A 24,769-nucleotide genomic window follows, 5' to 3' on the forward strand; every position below is an offset into this window, starting at 1 on the left:
AAGATGAAGATATATTTTAAAAGATTATCAATAGAGAGGAACCTTTCATCTACTATATGTGACAAAGCTCATGTAGATTCAGTGAGATTCGGGGAGAAATGTTAGAACGATACATTGTGATCACAGTTAACATGGATATCAGGCAACAAAACTGCATGAGGGTCATAATGAAATACAGATATAGTGAAAAGTGATGGTCAAAACATCAAAGAGCTAGCTGACTCCATAGGTTTATGTCAAGAATCTTGATGTCAGTTTCAGATACTGTGGTGTCAGCAGAGTGGGATGCAGAGGGAAAGGAGGGTCGGGGAAGGTGGAAAGGGTAAAAGGGATATACATGGTGGCAGAAAGAGACTTGACTTTGGGTGGTGAGCGCACAATGCAGTATGCAGATGAATTTTTTTGTACACTTGAAACCTGTATTGTTTTATTAACCAATGTTACCCCAATAAGTTCAATAAAAATCCTCAATGTCAGTTCAGGACACCTCAGCGCCAGCAGAGTGGAATGCAGAGCATAGAGCTTAAAGTCATCCTGTAATCTTCCATTTTGTCCACTTGAAATATTCTGTGAAATCTACATGATTTGCCTGAGCTCTGTAACTAGATATTTTTGGGCAATTGGGTAGGAAAGAGAAGTGGTTGAATGTAAGTTTCAATAACAGAGGATCCCTAAGTTTCTTATTCACTGTTTGGTCATATACCTCATCACCTTTAATCTTCACAGCAACAAACTTTCAATAGTGGTTATCACAGTTTTTTTAAAAAAGGAAACTGAGGCACAGAGAGAATAAGGTGACATTGATGAGGTAGTGGTCAAATTTGAATGTGATTTGAATGTAGGTCTCTTTGACTCCAACATTCACTATGCAATATTTCACTGAAGGATACTAAGTGGGGAAATGTAAAGCAATAACATTATTTTTATATCTGTCTATATGTAATATGATCTATTATGTATTTAGACATATTACACATATTTATTTATTTACACATATTTATGTATTTATAAATATGCATTTATATATAAAATTTAACTTTTGTAAGAAGAATTTAACCAAGTATTTCTCTCTAGGCTATAGAACACAGTGGTTCTGGGGAAGATTCTACCAGGTGACCACATTCTTGAATTCTATACTTGATCACAACTCTTACATAGCTCCCCTTAGTTCTCATGATTTTAAGTTTACCCTAGCCTTCTTAGAGCTCCACTCAGCATTATATAGATTTGGATCTACAGTGTATGTGAAACCTTGCCCAACTGTCCAGTCTAATGTTATACAGTGAAGCCATAGAATTAATGCTCCCCCTGAGAACTGGGTGGCCTCATTCTAGGGATGGCTATGTGTATATACTTGATTTCTGTGCTCAAACATGAAGGTATGCAAAAGTAAACACTGCATTCATTTATAAAGTTTTATGATACCCGTGTTGTCTGACTATTGGGGAAGGTATATATTTTTGTTTACTTAACATTCTGGAATTGTTAATTTTAGAATTTTTAAATTAAAAATAATTTTCTTTAACACATAGGCCTTTTAAAAAAAATGTCACTTTTATAGGTAGGCTTGGTTTTAAATAGAGTCTTATTTATTAGGATCAATATAAGACATTGAGATATGAAGGAAACATTACTAAATCAACATAAAGTCTCCAAATCTACCCTATAATGCAAGTGTGAATATAGCATAAGTCTATGTTTTATTAGGAAAACTGGAAGCATACTTCCCCCTTCATTCACTTTCTAATCTCCTTCCATCATCCCCACAACTGCAACCAGTCCTATAATCACCATAATGCCCTGGATTAGAAATCAAGGCTAATAATAATAATAATAGTAATAATAAAAACTAATCTGAATGCAGTTTATTTTGTGTCCAGCTCTTTTCCAAGTGTTTTACATCAATTATTTCATTTAATCTGAATAATAACCTATGGTATAGGCATAGATAATGAAACGGGTACAGAGAGGTTACATAACTCATCCAAAGTCAAACAGCAAGTAAGTGGTGAACCCAGAGTTATACTCCAACATCGCTGCTCTTAACCAAGATGCTATCCTGCTTCTGAATTTGCCACTTACTTTCTACAGGTTGTAGAGGAAATTACGAACTATCAGCTCCAATTCTCAATTTGTGAAATGGGCCTAACACCATTTCTCTGCTCATTTTGTATGATCTCATAGGAACTAAATGAGAAACAAAAGCATCTGTGCAGTACTAGACAGCTATAAGGGCTTACTAATACTATTACAAATTCACAGCAAGGCCTCACGTAATTGGCTTTGAAATCTCTGGCTATCACATTTATTTCAGCTGTTTCACTCTGCTTTTATCCCCTGTCTCAAGATGATAAATGAGGCTTTAGAAGAAGATTAGGGGAGGGGAAAAAGAACATAAAACAAAATATGGGGCTCCAGTGGATCAGTTGACAGTATTTCCATTAGGATGCAGTCTCCATGAGGAGAAGACTTACACTGTTCTACTTCAAGGTCAACATAATTTAAAAACATCTAGGATGAGGGTTGATATTTACATGTTTCCCCAGAGGCACATACACTGGCAGGGACTGCTAAGTTCTTTCACTGAGCATTTAAGATGTTCATAAGGCATTAAGGACTGAACACTTGCCTGAAACTGCACCTGGACGCCTCCCTTCTTCCTGGGAAAAGGTGATGGCCTACCCTGAATAGGCTGCAAGTGTTGCTGCGAAGAGGCAATGATAGAAAACTTTAGTTCTATCGGTACGGGCTCAAACCTCCAAAAAACCAAAGACTAATTTAAAGCACAGAGAAGATTTGAGAAATCTTAAAAGTTAATAATGCTACCCTATGTGTTGCAGCAAAAAGAGCCAGACTTTGGAGCTAGTTTGAATCCTGTTCCTGTTGTGTGCCAGCTGTGTGACCTTTAATACCATGGTCAACAATACGGATCCTGGAGCCAGTCTGACTTTGAGATCTCAGCTTTGCTAATTACTAGATCCCAACTGTCTAATCAGCGTCTCACATGATTTTCAATCCTTTTCATCTGATGGCACACATAAACTAATTACTAAAATTCTGCAGCACACCAAAAAATATATTATGTTTTGCTGTTATGACAAAAAATAATAGCTATAAATGTGGTTCATTCCTACTGGATGGCTATTGTTGTGTTGGCAGCTGTCACTGTTTTATTTGACCATCTAAGGGAAAAGAGGTCAGTGCCCCTGACTAAATTGTCAGGTATTGCATGTTTTAAAAATTATCGGGGCACAGCAGTATGCCTGCTGCAGCACAACAGCTGAAAATCGCTGCCTTATAGACACCATACATTTAACATGTCCAAAAACAAATTCTTGATATTTGTCCCCAATTTTAGTCTTCCCTTTCTTAGTAATAACAGCTTCTCTGCTATTGCTCAGGCCACAGACTCTGGTGTCAGCCTTCCTGTAGTTTAAATATATTGCTCTGTTCTCTACTGGCTTGCATTAGTTCTGACAGGAAGCCTATTTTTATCATGTCCCTCTCTTCATTATGTCTTTGGGCTTGGTTGAGACTTTCAGACCAGTATGATTATATTTTTCAACAAATGTTAAAAATTATGACTACTTGGTACTTTAAAGTCTGCTTTTACTGGTGCCAGAAGTTGCTAGAATTTTTTTTATAGTCTTTTTACTCTCTGTTTCATCTCAACAGGTTCTATTGCTATGCTTTAAAGTTCACAATTTTTTCTTCTGCAGTATCTCTTGTGATATTAATTTTCACTTCAGATACTATATTTTCATTATTCAGTATTTAATGTGAGTTTATTTCATTTCTCTCCCTTTCATTTAAATGTCTTCCCCTATTTTTTTGTGAGATAAACCATATTTTTAACAGCTTTTATTCTTGTCCACCAGTTCTATCATCTCTGTCATTTCTTGCTCTGTTTCTGTTGGTTAATTTTTCTCTTGATTATGAACATTTTTCTATGGAAGGAAAGGTTGGGGACAAACATCAGATTTTGTTTTTAGAAATGTTAAATGTATGATGCTTATAAGGCAACCAATTGAGGTGCTGATTAGGCAGTGAGGATAAAGGCATTTATCTTAAAGAAATATATAATCAAGAGATGGGGGTCAGGAAGATTCTACAAGTATTACCTGTAATAAAAAATCCTAGAAACAACTAAATGTCCATCAGTAGGAATGCAGTTAAGTAAGTTATGGTTCCTCTGTATTATACAGCTACTAAAACTATTTTTGAAAACTATTTAAGAACATGAGAAAATGCTCAAATTATAATGTTAAATTAAAAAAGAAAAAACCCACTATATATAATGTGATCCAATTTTTATAAAATTATACAGAAAAAAAGCAAAATATAACAAATATTAATAATGATTATTTTTATGCGGTAAGAGTAATTTTTATTAATTGTTCTTCATGTTTTTGTTATTTTATAACTTTTCTACAAATATTATTATTTTACAATTAGGAAAAAATAATAAAATAAGATAGAAATTATTAGAAAAAACAATTTAAGAGGAGTATAAGTTGATAAAAAGGCACAAAATAGATATAGAGATAAATATTGAAAAGGTTGTCTGGGGAAAGTGTGTGATAGCAGTATTTTTAAAAAGATTTTTACTCAGATATAGCTTGCTTCATAACCTAGATTAGTCAAATGACCTAGAAGCAATAAATGAATAATTCAACCCAAAACTTATGTAATTACAAGTCTATCATATGTAAGAATATAAGTCTTTGGTAGATGAGGGTAAAAGGGGGATAAATTGTGATGAAAGAAGATTTAACTTGAGGTGGTGAACACCCAATAAAATATACAGATGATGTATTACAGAACTGAACACTTGAAACCTATATAAATGTATTAACCAGTGTAACCCCAATAAAGTCAATAAAAATACATAAAAGAATATAAGTCTTTGGAATGTAATAATTATATCCTACAATGTCTTTATCTTTTGTGAAGGCAATCATTAATATTAATAGGGTCGCCTCACTCACAGCAGGTAATGATATAGGAGACAGCAGGAAGTCACTCAGGGATTACAATACTGTCATTAGTAATTTTCAAATTATACATCCACATGTGGACAATTACAAATCAGCTGTCTTTTGTTTACTATTACATTGTTGACACATGGATGTAAAAATAAACTAGAAAAGGAGGTCGATTTTACTTGTCTGGAGTCATAAAATACACCCTGTTTCAATATCATACAGATAAGGGTCAGAAATAAGCTACACATTGTGTCGGTGATAGTCGTTACTTGCAATCAAGGGGACAGGGGTCGATTAATAGTTGATTGCTTCTATAGTGGTCCCTCCAAAATTCTCCATTGCCCATCATTTACCCTTTTTTTCTTCAACCAGCCCTGAAGACCACGGATGAACTCATTCTATTAAAATGGACTGCAGCATTGATTAAACAACAATAGTTATAGATGTGCAATAACCGTCTTCCATAAAATTATAAGGCCTACTGTTGTGTGTTTATGTCTGGCTAATTTATTAGGTGCATAGGAAATGATAAATACCTAGAAAAGATAGTTTTAAAATCCCCATTACTGTTTCCTTTTTTTTCCTTCTAACATTAAATTTGTTTCCCTGACAGCAAACAGCAGCTTAACATGTTTTTTAATACGTATTTGGATAGCTGCCTTTAATTAAGATTTGTCAACTTTCCCATTAGCATGCCCACTCTATTGCTATCGGGATAGCTCTATCTGTCATGCCTCACAGTTGATGTAAGTTAACCTAAATGGCTGTGTGGAGCTACCATCAATAAAGAGAAAATTCCCCTTGAAGCTTCCACATAATGGCTTATCCTCCATCTGTCTCACCAGTTTTGCCCCACTGGCCCCTTCCCATTGCTCCACTTTGCTTCAAAAGAGGCATTATAATGAATGCCACACTCTATACTGGGGAAAGCAGGCATGCAGTGCATAGCAAAGCAGACATTGCTGAGGAATCTTTGATTTGTTTGTTTTGAATCCACTTTATCAAGGTTGTGAGGAGTCTGATGCCATGTTTTGCAGATGTTTTTAAAAAGGGAAAGCAACATGGTGTTGTTGGGAGCCACTATGACTAAAATAGGGCACAATAATAAAAAAAATTATCCAGAGGATCATTGTAGTTAGCTAAAGAAGCCAGAATGGACCTTATATGGGATTGTCAATGTACATGGTACTAGATATTTGTTGTAGCCATAAAAATAAAGACCTTTAATAAAGCATTAAGGCTATAATGACTTCCTGTAATAAAATGTTCTAATATGCCCTGTAATATAACTAAGTTGAAAAAAATGTATGCTCTTATGTACTGAAGATTGCTTTTGGGCGCTGTATAATGCTGTTGGCTACATTTTCATTTCATGGAGGATGTATACTGAAAAAAATGACTATTTATAGCCTTGCTTTAAACAGTATCAATAATAGCTAACATTTATTGAGTTTGACTTTTTTCCAAGCATTTCACATGTATTAACTCAGTTTATTGTTACAATAAACCTGAGAGGTCAAAAGTATTATTCTGCTCCTTTTACTAGTATAAATGAGAAAACTGAGGCAAAGGGCAGTTACATAACTTACCCTAAGTCACACAGCTAGGCAGGGGTCAAGGTGGGACCTTGAGCAGGGTGCTAATCACTCTGCTAGACTGATCCTAACTCTAAAGCAGGGCTGAAGGTCTGTGCAGGGCACACCCAGTTCTTTTCTACTATAGTTAAATGCATATTAGAAAGACTTCTTTCCTGCATCAGAATAAGAAACTTCCAGTTCATCCAGAAATGGTTTAACTCATTAAATGTAAGTTTAAGAAAAGAGAGTCTAGCAATGCCCCGACTTGAATCTGATGGAAGGTGTTATCCAATCCTGTAAGAGCTTGTCCGAATGGAGACCTAAACCTTTCAGCCATAATTAAGGGGCTGTTTCTTTAACACAGAGTTAATAACTGGCAAGTTCGCGTAATTTAGCTCAGTGCTTCTCAAATTTGGGCACTCATACACACCTTGGGATTTGTGGTAGTTGACAGAGACTGAGTATCCCCAGAAAAAAAACCTACCTGGTGTGTCGCCTTCACTTGAAGATTTTGGATAAAAATAAGTTCATGCTTAATTAAAATATTTTCACAATAAAGCAAACAAAGATATTTTCTAAGCTTCTAGGAGAAAATACAAGAGTTTGTGTTTCATGCTTTGACAGAAAGCTTCATGTTCTACCCTGGATCCAAAGAAGAACAGGTACATTTTCTGAGGCCTCAGGGCACTTGGTAGAAACATTTGAGAAACAACTCTAGCCCAGTGGTTCTCAACCTTCTGGCCCTTTAAATACAGTTCCTCATGTTGTGACCCAACTATAAAATTATTTTCGTTGCTACTTCGTAACTGTAATGTTGCTACTGTTATGAATCGTAATGTAAATATCTGATACGCAGGATGGTCTTAGGCGACCCCTGTGAAAGGGTTGTTCGACTGCCAAAGGGGTCTCGACCCACAAGTTGAGAACCGCTGGTCTAGCCTCTAACCAGTTCTGATACACAAAGGTAAACACCAAAGGAAAATAATCAGTAACTATGGAAAACACGTATTCTGTTCCTGAAAGATTATTCCGTAGGTGATGAAAGGTGTGCAAATAGACAGTAGTCCACTGCTGTCCCTCCTCCGGTCTCATTTGCCATAAACTTTCCCCTCTTTCTTCAACAGTCCCTCTACTCCATTCAGGAGTCAAGAGGTTAAATAAAATCAGATCATTTTATTCTCCTGGTTAGTATCCTTTATTGGATTCTGAATGCACTTAAAATAAAACCTACGCATTTTCATCATTACCTACGAAGTCCTATGTCGTCCAGCTCCAGACTCCCTCTCTAACCTAATTTTCTGCTATGCTCCCATTAATTAGTTCATTTCTTCCCAGCCAAGCTGGACTTCCTTATGTTCCAGGAACACACTAAATCTATTCCTGCCTCAGTGACTCTGAGGCCTTGCTATTGCTATTTTCTCTCCCCGGAATGTTCTTTCTCTGAACTTTTACCACCACTTTTATTTTTCTCTTTTGTTCATGTCTCAGTTCATATGCCATCTCCTCAGAAAGGAATTCCCTGGTTATCCTACTTAATATTATTCTCTTCCCCAATCACTCTCTATCACATTAGTCCTTTATTTTTTTTATAACACTTACCACTATGTTAACTCACTTATCTATACAGCTCTTATTCAATACACTAGGTTGTAAACTCCATGAGGAGAGGAATCTTATCTGGTTTGTTCACCATTGTAACTTTGTCACTAATAACTGTGCTTGACACATGGTAGAAACTGAATATTGATGGAGTGATTAAACAAATAAATGAATGAAAGAAAGAAAAATAACTGGAATGCATTTTAGATACTATATCCAGTAAGCTAGTGTTCTATCATTTGGGGAGAATAGAATGGAGACAGAATCTAGTCCAATGGGTTCATATTTATTTAGTAAATAGGGAAGTCAAACCGGTCAACTTTGAAGTCACAATTTAGAGTGGTCCTTGAAAGCTTCTGAGGACAAGAAATCTTTCCCAAGACTTTATTTAGCTTTTGCTTATTCATCAACCAAATTAGGTGAGGGAACAATACATGGAACAAATCGGAAAGACGCCTGGGAAAGACGCCTGGGTATCCTGAGTTTAGGGTCAGGTCAACTTGATTCCCGTCACTAGGAAATAATATATCGATCACAGCTATGGTTTAGAACCCTGGCTTTCATAATGACATTTATCACATTCATAACTTGGGAAATTGTCCCCATATCTAGGAAGAGTAGTTTTATTCTGCATCCCCAAATTTTTTGGTGTCATTTTAGTGCCGATGATTTATTTGTATATCTTGAGCATATTTAGCCTGATGAGGAGAGGTGTATAGCTGTGTCTCCTCTGGGTGACCAGAGAAGACTTGGCTCAGTAGAAGTGGAATCCATATTGTAGGTACTGCTCATAGATGATCATAGATTGATTTTAGCTTTAAAAAAAATATATATTTTTTATTGATTTCAGAGAAGAAGGGAGAGGGAGAGAGAGATAGAAACATCAATGATGAAAGAGAATCATTGATCAGCTGCCTCCTGCATGCCCTTTACTGGAGATCGAGCCCGCAGCCAAGACATGTGCCCTGACCTGGAATCGAACCATGACCCCCTTGTTCATAGGTCAACACTCAACCACTGAGCTACTCGGCTGGGCAATTGTAGCTTTGTGTAATTGTTACCTTCTGACTTCACCCAAAAAGAAAAAATAAGTGAACATCATCTGAGAGGAATGGAAAGAGTGCTTGTTTGGGTGTCTGAAGACATTCTAAGCCTGATTCTATTTTTTACAAGTATGGGACTTAGGATAGCTAACGAATTGTGCTGGTTCTTGTGTTCCTTACCTAACACATGGAGGAAGATTAGACTCTATATTCATTTGTGGCCCTTCCAATTGTGATAGTCTATAATTCCCTGTGCTATAAACCCATCTCAGCATCATTGAAATAGCTTTCTTTTCCAAACATCGAAGGGCAGAATATTACATCACTTTGATTTATGGGGGACTCAACTGGCTTTCTGCTAAGATAATTTACCCAAGGACGTTTTGTTTATGCTCTCTTTCATAAATCAATAGAAAAACAAAATTTCCTAGTTTACTCAGGTATATATTTCCTTAAACAGTAAGAAAGAGATTTATTGAAGAATTCCAGCTAAGTCATTGTAATAAAAATCCTTTCAAAATTCTTATTACATTTTTCAACAAAAATGAAGAATGAAGAAAATAGAGAAATATTTCTTATAACAGAGTAAGCAATTATGAGCATATGAAATAAAAGGCTGCCAATTTGATAAGGTTTTATAGGTTATTGAAGATTCCTTTTTCACAGAAATCTTTCTCCATCAGTCTGAGTCCCATCATTAAAGATTCATTCCCTTTATTTACTATTTTAGGAAAGTATAAAGCAGGTATTAAATATAAGCTATTATAATATCTTGGTAATTTTACTATTAAATAATAATTTTATATAGCCCTCTAAAGTTGATAACTTTCACACATATTATCACATGAAAACCTCATCATTCCATGAAGAAATTAGAAGATCCTTTATCTAAATCTATAGATGAGACAATCAAGACTCTTAGAAATTAAATGACTTGCTCAGGGTCATCTAGGCAAGTAGTAGGACTGAGATTAGAACCCAGCCTCCTGAGTAAGCCCCGTTCTCTTTATCCAATATTTCTCCTTGGAAAGAGACTGCATGATACAGGAGGTCAGGATATAGAGATAAAGCCTTTAAAGACAGGCTGACTGACTTGAATTAAAATTCTGTATGTGCTATTTCTTTGCTGTGTCATATAAAGTAATGACTTAAATTCATTTTTGTTTCCTGTAAAAAATCAAGAATAAGAATATGATATAAATAATATAGGGGCAATAGTATACATTATAGCACTTAGTGTTAATAATGCATAGTGTAGTCTTTTTGTTTTTACCACTTGATGTATTTTTAATCTTACAACTAGGTTGAAAGAAAGGATAGGGACATAAAGATAATTTAAAGAGAGGTACTATTTCTTTTTATGAGCCTTACATTTCAAACTGTAATAGCTGTTTTCATTAGATTCTATTTCTCATTCTTCCTTGAGTATGCATTGCTATCCCCTACCCGAATGTCCTTCCTGATACAGTATCTTGACTCTCTGATGAATGCCTACACATTTTTTCAAACTCAAACTCCAGAGTTATCTCATCTTTAACACTTTCTCTGATGCCATAGGCTGTTCTTGTGGCATTCATGCAAAACTCAAATTCCCTAATCCATATTTATGAAGTGCCTCCTGTGGTGCTAGGGAACTCTGCTAGGGCCACATGAGAAACTTCGTAGAACTGATCTAATTTTGTTTGTTTCTCTAAGACAGCGGTTCTCAACCTGTGGGTCGAGACCCCTTTGGGGGTCGAATGACCCTTTCACAGGGGTCGCCTAAGACCATCGGAAAGCACATATATAATTGTATATTGTTTTTGTGATTAATCACTATGCTTTAATTATGTTCAATTTGTAACAATTAAATTGGAGGTTACCCCAACATGAGGAATTGTATTAAAGGGTCGCGGCACTAGGAAGGGTGAGAACCACTGCTCCAAGGAGTTCCCACACATTGGGATTTTACAGACCTTTTATGTTTAAAAAGTGAGGACTAATGTAGAAATACCAACTTTTAATTTTCTAAGTAAGGATATAATAAGTCATCACACAAGAAATGGCATTTGATACCAAAATATAAAATCTCTGGATTAAAAGAAAATTAATAGACAAGCATTTTAGAAACTTCATAGAAGGGGCATGCATTATCAGGGAACAGGCCTTGAGGGATTCACTGGTTTAAATATATTTTTGTCCTGATTTGATAGTTCTTAGAGATATTTTTTTCTTATTCACATTTACATTCCTAGTGCAGTGCTCTCTGCCTAGTAGGAAGTACTCAATAAATGTTTATGAGTGAGGCAGTGAATTTTCCTCTGAGCAAATACTTCTGAGATCCGTGGCAATGCCAGCAGTGCAGAGCACCTGTGAGAAGACGGAGTAGTAGTGAGAGAGCACTGGAGTTGTGCATGTGCTGATATAACTTACTTCCCAGGTTTGCCAGGCACCAGCCATTCAGAAGATTTTTGCAGAGTTATAAATGAGGTTGTCTTGCCAGAGAACAAGTGAGGAGGCAGGGCAAGAAGTAAGATACTGGGGTATCCTATATAATAAAAGCCTAATATGCTAAGTGTTTGGTTATCTGGTCATTCGTCCAACCAAAGTGTAATATGCTAATGATATGCTAAGGTCACTCAACTACTTGGTATGACGTGCACTGACCACTAGGGGGCGGATGCTCGACTGGTAGGTTAGCTTGCTGCTTGGGTCTGGCCAATCAGGACTGAGTGAGATGGGCCAGACATGCCCTGGAACCCTCCTGTGTCCCTCCCCAGCCCTGATTGTGCATTGGTGGGGTCCCTCAGCCTGGCCTGCACCCTCTTGCAATCCAGGACCCCTCGGGAGGGATATTGGAGAGCTGGTTTTGGCCTGATCCCACTCAACGCAGGAACTGCCCCCTGGTGGTCAGTGCATTCCCACAGGGGGAGCACTGCTTAGCCAGAAGCTGGGCTCACAGCTTGCAATCTCAGAGGTGGTGGCCAAAGCCACTCCCACCTCTGTGGCAGCACTAACCATGTCCGACTGATGGCTTAGGCCTGCTTCCCACTGGGAGCAGGCCTAAGTTGTCAGTCGGACATCCCCTGAGGGCTCCCAGACTGTGAGAGCACACAGGCTGGGCTGAGGGACATCCCCCCTGCCCCAGTGCACGAATTTCATGCACCAGGCCTCTAGTATCACTATAAAAAGAAATGGATTCTCTTCCCGGAGCATAATTTAAAATATTACATGTGACATTTTAGGTCCATTAAAAATTATAATAAGTATAGCTATAGTAAATAGATAACATTCATTTAATATTCACTGTGTCAGGCAGTTATAAGTTGTTTGCATGCATTGTGTCACTTAATCATCACAACAACCTGTTGAGGTGATGTGATTACTATTCCCATTATACTGATGAAGACACAGGCTTGAGGTGGTTGAATGATTTGCCCAGCATCACACAGTTAGCCAGTGGTAGAAGTAGGTTCAATCCTGACACATTTGTTTTTAGAGTTTACCAAAACTCTTGGATCCCTTTCTAGCCATATATTTCTACAATGAGCAGAGTTTTTTTTTTTTTTTTTTTTTTAAATATATTCTATTGAATTTTTACAGAGAGGAAAGGAGAGGGATAGAGAGTTAGAAACATCGATGAGAGAGAAACATCGACCAGCTGCCTCCTGCACACTCCCTACTGGGGATGTGCCCGCAACCAAGGTACATGCCCTTGACCAGAATCGAACCCGGGACCCTTGAGTCCGCAGGCCGACACTCTATCCACTGAGCCAAACCGGCTAGGGCAATGAGCAGAGTTTTAAATGAGAAAATTAAAACGTTGCTCTCTAGCCAGGATGATAAAGCTTGCAGGGTATCCAGTTGTTTTCCACTTAAAAGCTCTGTGACCATAAGCAAATTCCTTAACACCTTTGAACTTCAATTTCTGCATCTCTAAAATGGGGATGAAAGCCCTCCTTTCTGTGTTTTGGGGAGGATTAAATGGATAATATATCTAAAATAGCTAGCAAAGAGTGTGGATTATAAAGGGGGTTTCATAATGTTAATTCACTAAGGGGCCTAGTAAGATAAAATATTTTTGAATTAAAATCATATTAAATATTAGAGATAGGATGAGAGCAAATAGATCATTACTCTGGTGAATAAAGATGCCTAAATTTACAGAATTCTTTGGAGAGCCATGAGAATTACTTTGCTGAAGCCCTCATTTCAATTAAGAACATGGAGATCAGATATTTCAGCATGGGGATAAGTTATATTTGATTTACACCACAGATGCACTTTTGCAGCATCTCAACATTCCACTCCGTGGCTATAGGTCTAAGAAGCTACTTCAGCAAACCTGAAATTGCAAGATAAATGGAAAGTGCTTAATCATTTGAAAAGAAATAGCAAAGCATGCCCGGGTACCAGTGAGGCCATTTTGAAAGACTGACAAATGCCTTCATTAAATAGTCAGAATATAAAATTAAAAGAGTTCATCTCTAGTGTTTTTACACAAACACTTTCAGAAAAACATGTACATATCTATATGTAATCTCATTTTGGGAAAAAGTATTGTTCACCGAGAAAAGCACGTTGCAGAACAATGTGTTAAATATGAACTTCTTTTGTAAAAACAGTGTTGAGCCCCTCCCATATCGTAGTCTGAATTTTACAGATGGATATAAACACGGAGAAGGTGTGAATGGTTCATGCCAGGATGTCACAGTGGGAACCTCGAGACTGGTTGGCCTGAGAAAATTTGTGGAGAGAGTTTTGCTTCTTGAATATCTTTGTATTATTTCACTAAATGCAGTGAGCATAGATTACTTTGGACCAAAAATATTTAAAGATATAGAAGAAAAAATGTACACTTAAAAAAAATCTTTATCTACCCATTCATTTATTAATTAACCCATATTTATAGAATCCTTAGTAGTAATGATTAAAGATTGGTCTTCTCTGTGAACTGTCAGACTTGACTTCTTCAGAGGCAAGCTGGCTAACCATGATTTTACTTCATGGGGTTAGCAACGTGATTCTGTGCTCTGTCCTAAAATCCCATCCTGTTCCCCATGGGGATTAACAGGATACATTAAATTTAAACCACTTGTAGTTAATTTTACTCCTTTCCTTTCCACCTGAAGTTATCACATTAGGAGGAGGATTAATTGACTTCCCAATCCCATTGACTTGTGGGTGGTCATAGGTGGCAAGAGGCGGAGTTTAGAGTCAAAAGATAGGAGTTTCAGTCCTGACTCTTCCGTTCATCAGACATGCAATATTGGTATGATGCTTCCTTCTTTTTGAACTCTCAGCACCATCCTCCCTCCTTAAGTAATAATACCTTTCTTACAGTATGGCTATAAAGCTCCAGTAGGATCCTATATTAAACATCTTAAAAATTGCAAAGTGATGGATAAGTATATATTACTATTTCTCCACAAAGAATTTGCGATTTTGCTTCCTACCAGGGATCAATGACACATGGTGACGCGTATTTGCAGATTTCCACCGGAAGCAAGACTATCATTAAGTTTCAATGGCGCTAAGAAGTTTCCGTTAGCCCCAAAGCAACAGCTGACACATTAGGCAAATTAAGTTTCTTCCTGGTAATGACCACAAACCCAATTAACCAACAAGCATATCTGACCTGGTGTAATCGTCCTCAATAAGCATGTGCTTTGGAATTGGTGAGTACCTTCCCGGAGAGATGGGCGGCAGGGAGGTTTTATATTCTAAAGTGCCATTGTTGCCAGAAAGTAGATGGTTTTCCATCGGTGGAGAATAAGCTACGAGGTGAAAAAAGAAAAGAAAAGGAAAAAACCCTGTTATGTGGGTGATTCGATGTCTCATGCTATGGTTTTGTTAAAAACAGAAAGGCTTCGCTACATGCCAAGGATTTTCTTGTCCTCCAGGAGGGGGCGGGTGCTGTTTGTTGGCATTTAATATGTATGAGCACAAAGTGACCTTTAGGATTGGAACGATATAATAGCAGTTATACTATAAGCCCTGTTAGCATAATTAGGTGAAGCGAGGAATTGGAGGAGAGATTGAGCACACATGTTTTCAGAATGATGATTAATTTTTCTGCTGAAATAAAAATGTTAGCTTTCTAAGGACAGAGTTCACATTCTTTTCACATAATTACTATCCAATCATCAAAAGCAGAAGGTTCCTAGGAACAAGTTCTTGTGGATATTTTAATAAAAAATCTGCTGTACTCACAGCGCAGGAAGACTAAGAACTCTGGCCTTCTTTTCTATTCACCCACCCTAATTCATCTCCTTTTTGGGAGACTGAAAACCCCTCCTTACTGGGTCTCCTGTCCTCCTCTTTCCATTTTATACATTGAGAATTCCAGCTCTGATCATGCTGTTCTCTAGCTTAAATGCTCTTAATTGCCAGGAGAGTATTGAATATTTCCTCTCCCTTTCATTGTTCTTACAAGATTGGTCCATTTCCAATCTCCCTTCCACATGTCCTATGGCCTTCAAACAAAGCCTGTCTGTCCTTCACAACATCCGTACCTTTGTTACACTCTATTCACTGTAACAATTTCTGCCTCTTACCCCATCTCTGATATTGAAATCTCTTCCATTCTCCAGGATAATTTTCAAATGCCATCTTCTGCATATTTTTTTTAATCTTCTAATAAAAGGTAATATTCCTTCCTTTAAATGCCCAAAGGATATATGTTTTTTACCTCTTTCCTGGCCTATGCATCCTTTTATTTTGCCATATGTTGCTGCTATTTATATATCTGAATTAGTGTTCCTTCCAATGAAAGCCATGGTGGTATCTCCTTTGTAAATCGCCTATTATCTCACAAGGTGTTTTGTACATATTAAAGTTACTCAATACATATTTCTTATTTGAATAGCAAGTTTTGTTTTCTCTCTTTTCTCTCTTTTGCATTGTCCTTATAAGCCCTCATGAAGTGGCTCACAGAGTATCAAGGCTGATTTTTCTAAGTTCATCCAGTTTGAAACACTTTGAAGTTCAATCTCTTTCATATCCTAAGGTAAGGCTGATCTCAGATTACTACCTGCTTGAAAAAAAGACATATCTGGGGGCAAGTCATTTTAGAATCACCATTAAGAAAAGCAATAGCTAATGTAATGGGCAGGTAACAAAATTATTCAACCTGTAAATTTCTCTCAAGAGAAAGATCTAAATCTAAGAGAGGTTAACCGATTTGCTTAAGACCATAGTACTAATTAATGGCAGGTCCTGAAGACATTCTGGGTTCCTAACTTTACAAGTGGCTCCTCAAAATCTCAGAATGAGAAAACTTACTGATGTCAACAAAACTGTCCCTTAAACTCAATAAAAAAATGAATTGCTTCACAATTAGGCCCATTAAGACAGAACTTTAGGTAAAGTTCTTGTTGACTTATTAAGAAGAGTTCTAGAAAAGACAGGCCAGCACAGCATCTCATAGTTAGTTGTTGCCCTAGAAATCCCTACCTTCAACCCACCTTTACTGCCTTAGTGACTAACAAGTTTATCTGGCTTCTCTACCAATATAACAAAATCAGGTAAAGGTAAGAGCTATGATGATGGTGATTACAGACCATAATTTCACCAAATATAAGTCCCCCCTACCCCTCCCCGCCTACCAAGAAGAAGCATAGTATTTTCCTGGGTCTATTTTGCCAGCCTGTCTTTTCTACTCTGCCATTATATAGATTTGAACTAGGAAGAGAAAATATTATGGCATGAGAGCCATTATGCATTAGGGACTTAAGAAATAGCCCTTAAAAATGTGTTGCTCCTATGTTATTGTAACCACACCATCTACAACATACATTATTAAGCCTTCCCACAGTGACGGACCTGCCAAATCATCAGGGTGTCTCATCTTCAAAACGCTAGGCAACCAGGGAGTAGAGCACAGGATCCCTCTAAAGTATTTCCACAGGCTTAACAAATGGGAAGGTGGGAGCATAGGGCTTTGCCAAGTTTTGCAGAATTCCAATTTCAGAAACCTGGCATGCTATTCAAAGATGACACAGAGGGTGGTACTTACAGTGAGTAATATCAGGTGGACCATAAGGATCAGTCATATAAATGGTGGTGGGCTTGCCAACTTTTAGATAAACTACATCTGACGTGTTCTTCAATATTGCTACTGCCTCTTCATGTGTTACTTCTTCTAAACTGTAGTTGTTTACCTGAGAGGTGAAAAAATTCAATATTAGAGTCAAAACTCTGCAGGTGAAGGGAAATACTCAGGTAAGAAGATACATAGAATTTTGACCTCATTTCAAGAATAAATTGCAATGATTACAGTCCAGTATCTATTTCATACTTTGGCAGAACAGATAGGTTAATGGCATGAGCCCAAGCAGGTAAGATACAGCTATTGATGCTAAAAAACAAGGTTGCTTCTGCCTTTTTCTGTGATGAAGCAATACATTATAACAGCAAGCAGAATACTCTTTGTGGAAAAGTGAAAGCAGTGGTCAAATGCCTTTCTTATTATGCTATAATTTTGTGATTACAAAAGTAATACATATTCATTGAACTAAAAAAAAAAAAGAAAAAAATTATCCGTAATCTCCCTATTTCGATATACTGTATTTCTATAGACAATTCTGACTGCATTATACACATTGTTTTGGAATCTGCTTTTTAAATCTACAGTGAGCACTTGTCCATATTTTGAATGTACTTCAGTAACATGAGTTTTGTTTTCTACAGAGCACTGTCTTGCACGGCTAAAACATAATGATTTCACTAATCTCTTACTGAAGCACCTTTAGTTTGCTTCTAATTTTTTTGTGGTAGAAGGGATGTTGCAGTAAACCTTTTCTATATTTGTGCACAACTTTGCTGATTTCTTCATGAAAATAGAATTGCTGGACCAAACTGCATGAATACATATGACAAGGCTTCTCATACCTATTCCCAAAGTGCTCTCTGGAAACATGGACCAGTTTACTCTTACACCAACTATTGGAAAGCCCCTATTTTCCTCAACTTCACCAGACTTGGCTTTCCTTACTTTAAAAAATATTCCATTTAACATGAGTCTGTCTTCTAAGGAAAGAGTGCTCATGTTGGGACCTAGGGCTTTGCAGGTGAGCAAGTTCAAGGGTACCCTACTGCCAGCGGCCTGAACAGCAACCCCCCTTTGTTTATTGGACAGAACAGCCTGGGTTACAAGTGCAGTTATCACTCCATGGCAGTGGCATTGCAGTGGTTCTCGGCAGTACTTCTCTTCAATGGTTTTAAAATATTCAGGAAGTATTTTAAGTACCTAGGTTATCCTTATTAGGCTATTCTTTTATTACGATACTAGAGGCCTGTTGCACGAAAAGATTCGTGCAATAGGCCTTCCCTTCCCTGGTTGCCAGCATCAGTTTTCCTCCGGCACCTGGCACCCAGGCCTTCGCTCCGGCTGGAGCTGCCTTCAGTCTTGTTCCACGTTTTGTGTCTATGTATGCAAATTAACTGCCATCTTTGTTGGTGGTTAATTTGCATATCTTGCTGATTAGCCAATGGGAGGCGTAGCAAAGGTACGGTCAATTACCCTGTTTGTCTATTATTAGATTAGACTAGGGGCCCAATGCACAAAATTCGTGCTAGAGGAGGCCTTCCTTCCCCCAGCTGCCGGCACCAGCTTTCCTCTGGCACCCTGGACCCAGGCTTTCCTCATAGCCCTGACTTCATCCAGAAGGTCGTCTGGAAGGTCGTCTAGAAGGACTTTGGTCTAATTAGCATATTACGTTTTTATTATTATAGATGATTCTTACTTAGTTTCTGCTGAAATAATGTAGATTAAAATAAATGTGCCATGATTGGATCCTTGCATATTCTCTGAACTATCTAAATAGCAAGTTAGTTACAAACACCTTTCAGCATTGCCTTTTTCTTTTGGCCTCATGTTGTTATATAAGTTCCATAGACCATTCATCCTTGGTGGTGTAGCCCAAGTTAGGGACCCTGGAACCAGAGGGAAATGAACCTGACTGATGAGTATGAATTCTGACTGTGAACTCTCTGATAAGCTGTAAGCCTCACCATATGTTCCTGTAGATTTTTCCTAGATAAAAAACATTCCCTTAAATTCTTTTGTACATTTAATGTCTAGCACTTGCTCATTCATTGATCAAATGTTTATTGAATACCCATTATGTGTCAGTCACTGTTTTATGTATTAGAGTTATAGCAATAAACAATAAGAATGACAATCACAATAGACACTTCTATAGCCTGTATTACACATCAGGCACTATTCTACATTATTTTACATATATTGAAATAATCAAACCTCACAACAACCTACGAGGTAGCTATTATAACTACCTTCATTATGTAGATAAGAAAAGCATGTCTCCAAGATGTTAAGAATCTGCCCAAGGTCATTGATCTAATAAGTGGTAGAGGCAGAATTAAAAGCCAGTCAGTTTGGCACCAGAGAGCACACTTTTACTATTCATCTGCGGTAAACATGTCAAACTCAAAGGCTAACATGGGCCAAATAAACAAGGCATGTGGCCCACGAGTCACAAGTTTGACATGCTTGTTCTACGGTATATTTCTTCTTCCAGATAGACAAGGTCTCAGCTTCCCTGAAACTCACTTTCTAATACATTCTAAGGACACAATTGTTTATGGAATGAATGGATAGAATGTATCCGTGCAGAAAAGTGAGAATGTAGAGGGATTTCAGGTGTGGGAACACAGTTGATCATGGCAGCCCTTACGTAACAGAGAAAAAAAATAACAGTGATAATAACAATAACTAACATTTATTTGAAATCTGCATGTCATATGTTTTCGGTGTACTATGTATAAGTTCTGACATAAATCATATAACTGATCCTGGTTATAGCTCCATGAGGAAAGCATAAATAATTAGGGCCATTTTACAGATGAGAAAAACCGATGTTTAAAGAGGCTAGCTTGCAACAAAGAGGCCACACAGCCTCCAAGGGGCAAAGCCATCAGTTGGATTACAGTCCTCCTGAAAAACGAAAATGAGACTGCCCTTGAGTGCTGGTTCATTGAAACCCAGGGCTTACATCATCTATTCTTTCTCCCTTGAAGAGAACAGAGTCTCCTTCCAAGTTTACATACAGAAGTAACATAAATTCCAAAGTGTTATATAAGCCTGAGTAATCATTATACTTCTTGCTCAATATGGTGGTGACTATATTGCATCATCCAAATACACTGACATAGTTAAAAGATAAATAAATAAAATGAATACTTTTAAATATCTAGATATATCTGTATAGATATATCTGTCTCTTTGAGACCTTCTTATATATTTGATCACTTGTTTTAGGGCAGTATCACTTGTACCTAAATAATGACTATTTACAAATGATGCTCATATACAGTAATTAAAAATGTGCATTGAAGTAGATGTTTTATCCCAAAAAATTATTACTTAAGGTGGCTGTGAATATTGTGACCAAGGGCTCCAGCATCACCTATGGCGTGTGTGTCCCCAAAAATGTATACACACACTTGGAATAATTATAAAGGCCCTGTTTATTAAAATATATTTCATTTTCAAAATTGAGCTCTCAGTGTGTATACATTTTTTGGGGGGAGGGGGGACCCTGTATATTGATAAAACAAAATGAAAGAAGAATTTGTTGACATAACACAGAGGGGATGACAAGTCAAGGAATAAAGACTCAAAGGCTAGAAACCGCCTGGGTTAGATCATACGTGGCACAGGAGCTCTGTTTTCGACAAGGACTCATTGTCTCTCTCCCCGGGGTAGAGAAAGCACACGGCTCATTAGATTACCCTTGAAAAAGAGATGTGGCTAGTGCTTATTAAATTGCATTTTTGCCATTTTTAAGGTGGGCAGTGAAACAGTCTTGAAAATGGTACCTTCAAGCATGTTTTCTGAAAATGATTTTGCTGACAGACTCTTAGACAAGGAACATCTTTGGACCAGAAAGCAGATGAGGACTGGGTGGAGGTGAGGAGTAGGGAAAGAGAGGGTATTGGGGGAGTAATTTATAATGGTGGTAGGCCAGTCTGTTTTTATTTGTGACAAGGAAGTATTGGAAAATTTACACAGATTTTAGACATGGAATGAGTGGTGTGATATTGTCAACAGGATGCAGTCACTAAGAGCACATGCTTTTGTGTCATACAGACCTGGGTCTGAATCCTTGTCCTGGCACTTTCTAGCTGTGTGACCTTGGGAAACTTATCTCACCTTCTTGGCCTCAGTTTTGACATGTGTAAATAGGTATGATAAGAATCACTGGATTTAAACACACTGACCTATGTACAGTGACAGGTGCATTGAAGTACTTATTAATGGTAGCTCTTATTAGCATTACTATTGTCATCATCCATCCCTTTTCCCAGGAAACAGAAATTCTTGGTGAAATTTTGTGCTGAGCATTTTCCTGTAAACATCTGTGAACTGATGAGTTTAATTGGGGTACTGTTGATGAGGCTTCTGTGTGTGTGTTGTTTTTTTAAAAAAAATCAGAATAGTACAGGATCTGGATCAAAAAGTGCTCTTTTGTGCTGAAGTCTTCAAAATGTTTTTCACAAATGTGGGTTTATTTGGGTTAATTACGTGTGTGCATTCTATGAACCCTCAAGATAAAGGGCCTACAGCTGGAGCTGATTGTACAAAGAGAGAAGGGATATTATACTGATTGGCTAGTTGCTCTTGTCATTGTTTTTCATTGTCTTTTTTTCTTTTCTTTTGCACCGAGTATCTGCCTATAATGGTGAACACTGAGCAACTGGCCTGGTTTTATAAAAAAAATCTTGTGCATCTGAATGAAGTATTTCCATAGAATGTGTGTACTACACGGTGGGGGGTGGGGGAATACATATGTGTAGTATGTCCATAAGGACATATGCAATAGGACCCTGGACTGAGGCCAAGAAAGAGAGGTTGGAGGTGAGATGACTCATCCTCTCAAATAGAGGAGGGAGCTCTGAATCTGAGGACGATGCAGATAAAAGAGGGCAAACCAGCTGAAGGAATACGTGCTAGGAGACTTGTCAGAGGGAACATGGCAAGTGTGGTGAGAATTCAAATAAGTGTAAGCACACATACAGGTGTCCCCCTCAAAATGCATACACACTTTGAATAATTATTAATTCCAATGGGTTAAATCAGAAAAGAAAGAAACATCAATAGAGTTATCAGTTGTTAAAGTGTATATACTTTTTGGGGGACACCCTGTCCCTGTATATGTGATGGTACAAAGACAGGAGGTGTGGGGGCACGAGAGGGTGGGAATAAGGAGGAATGACCCAAGCACTGATGGCGAGATCCTGACCTTTCCATATTCATTCAGGAATACCAAGGTGGTGGGAAAAACTGGGAGGTGATCAAGGACGTAAAAGTTACCCAGAACTATGAGGAAATGTGAGACTCTAGGAACACTAAAAAAATTATAAACTCCAAAGTTAACTTTTTAAAAAGGAGACAAAGTCGTTGATCACTAGATCGTATGATAAATTTAAAAGGAGACCAACCTAATGTACTAATGTCAATGATATAAAAATAAATATGCATAAACTAAAGATTAAAATCTAGGCAGGATATTGAAATTAATTCTTATGGGAAAATTGGCTTTTAAAATAACTATGAATAAATATGAAACTCTAATAATAGTTACCTTTGATTAATAAATATTCTTATTTTTCTTTTTAGCAATGAGCATGTATTAGTTATTGCTAAAATGAAATTAACTCTATTTTTTAAATGAGCAAGAATAGAAGTTTAAATAAGAAAGAACACAAACTAAGTGCAGTGGCATCATGATGAAACACACACAGCAAGATCTCATGGGTGATGGAAATTGGAATGGGAAAGAAGGAAGGTGATTTTTCATGCCCAGTGAATTGACAAAAATTTATTCAAAATAATTTGCCATATTTTAACTTTAGGTGTTTCTAGAAATAAAGTCTACTTGGTATAATGAGAGTAATTTTGAATGTAGAATTGGGTTTCAATTCCCAGATTCATGGATTTTGGTCAGTTAATATGTTTACTGATCATTTTCTTATAGGTAAAATGTGAGTAATGCTGATTTATTGGTTGATTACTTGTCTTTACAAGAAAGGAATGATACCATGAATCTGAAAAAATACTGTATAATAAAAAGCAGTATATAAATAATAATCAAACATCATAATCAGACATAGTGCTTCTGCCGATCCTGCTACTGGAAATAGTTTCTTTCTGTGCAGGGTTCTTTCTGTGAAAATGATCACCCTTTTCCACAGCACTTCATCCTGCAGTGCCTCTTCCAACCTCAGAAATTGACCTCCAGGGCAATGATTAGATAGTTTTTATCTTTGCATCCCTCCCCCGCCCCCCCATCTGATACACATAAATACTAGGCACTTCATCAGTGTTGAAATAATAAGCTAAATAAGTTAAAAAATAACCAAAGGAAAAGTGATCAAAATTCCCCATTTTGTAGAGAGAATGAGGCATTTGTAATGACTTTCTGTTTTACATTTGTGTTGAGTCAGAGAAGTAAGGATAGGGAATGAAGGTCATTCAATCAACAACACAATTATTGGACATTCATTCTGTGTCAGGCATAGGATATAAGGATGAAAGGCTGGCATAGAACATGAGCACCAGGTCACATCAGCTTATAAGAAACAAGATGAAAAGCTCCAACAGTGTACATTTCTTCTTCTTACATTAATTATTGATGCATCTCTTAATCTTATTCCGAGAGAGAGAGTGAGAGAGAGAGTGAGAGAGAGAGAGATTGACAGTGATGTGTTGATTGACTCCAGCTTCCTCTATAGCAGTGGTCACCACAGTGAATCCCTGGGACCTCACTGGGTACAGGAAGGAATATTTGAACTTCTATTAATATTTATCACGTTGATCTTAATCTTTTCACTTTAGAGTATGTTTTAAATATGTACCATATATTAGCATAGTTATATATGTATGCAATTTAAAGTAGAGAAATATACATATATTAAAGGCAACATTTTATGTTTTATGGATGGGGCATGTTATTAAACAACCTTACATAAAATGTCATTGCAATTGCATTTCATTGTAATTTTATTTCATTTGTGACAAGTTAGAAGGAAGTCCAAGAAATAATTATCCAGCTTTTTTTTCTTGTGTTGTTTCAGAAGTGACTCCAACTTCAGGTGACAGAGTTTTAAAGATGAACATTTGTAAATACCTGTCAGCCCATTGCTGGAGGTTGCTCAATGATGCTGTACCAGCTTGATGGAATGGGCATTTCCACCAAAGTCTCCCTCAGGAGAAGCAGTGAAGCAGCAGCAGAGGGGGCTAGGATATGATTAGTTAAAGGTAGGACTGTGGTTCGTAACCTAGGTGCACATTAGAATAATTTGGAAAACTTAAAAAAGACCTGTGTTAAATAAAGTGTGCTCCTACCCCAGAGATCCTGATTTGATTATTCAGGGTTGATTGAAGCCTGGGGATCCACAGAGTTCAAAACCTTAGCACAACTATTCAAATGTGTAACCAGGATTGAGAACCAGAGAGGCTGAGTAAACCGGTGAAAGGAATGTGGTTTTAGGACATGGATCTCTAGGTCTGAACTTAATTTCATAATTGAGTAATTATGCAATATTAGAAATTATTTTG

General features: G+C 37.2%; 1 protein-coding gene across 21 annotated transcripts in view; it reads right to left on the bottom strand.

Annotated features, from left to right (window-relative positions):
• The window catches only part of DLG2 (discs large MAGUK scaffold protein 2), a 1,989,136-nt gene that overhangs the window by 456,651 nt on the left and 1,507,716 nt on the right, over positions 1 to 24,769 (bottom strand). For all 21 annotated transcript variants that reach the window (XM_070425737.1, XM_070425735.1, XM_070425736.1 and 18 more), the window contains 2 exons: positions 17,201 to 17,345; positions 14,822 to 14,960 (listed from right to left, as the gene is read on the bottom strand). In XM_070425737.1, the coding sequence (XP_070281838.1) occupies positions 14,822 to 14,960; positions 17,201 to 17,345 (284 nt within the window). The remainder of the gene's footprint in view (positions 1 to 14,821; positions 14,961 to 17,200; positions 17,346 to 24,769) is intronic.

Source organism: Myotis yumanensis, unplaced genomic scaffold (genome assembly GCF_028538775.1).
Source record: "Myotis yumanensis isolate MYYU_CA2020_CCGP unplaced genomic scaffold, mMyoYum1.0.hap1 SCAF_10, whole genome shotgun sequence".
In the NCBI taxonomy this organism is placed as follows: domain Eukaryota; kingdom Metazoa; phylum Chordata; class Mammalia; order Chiroptera; family Vespertilionidae; genus Myotis; species Myotis yumanensis.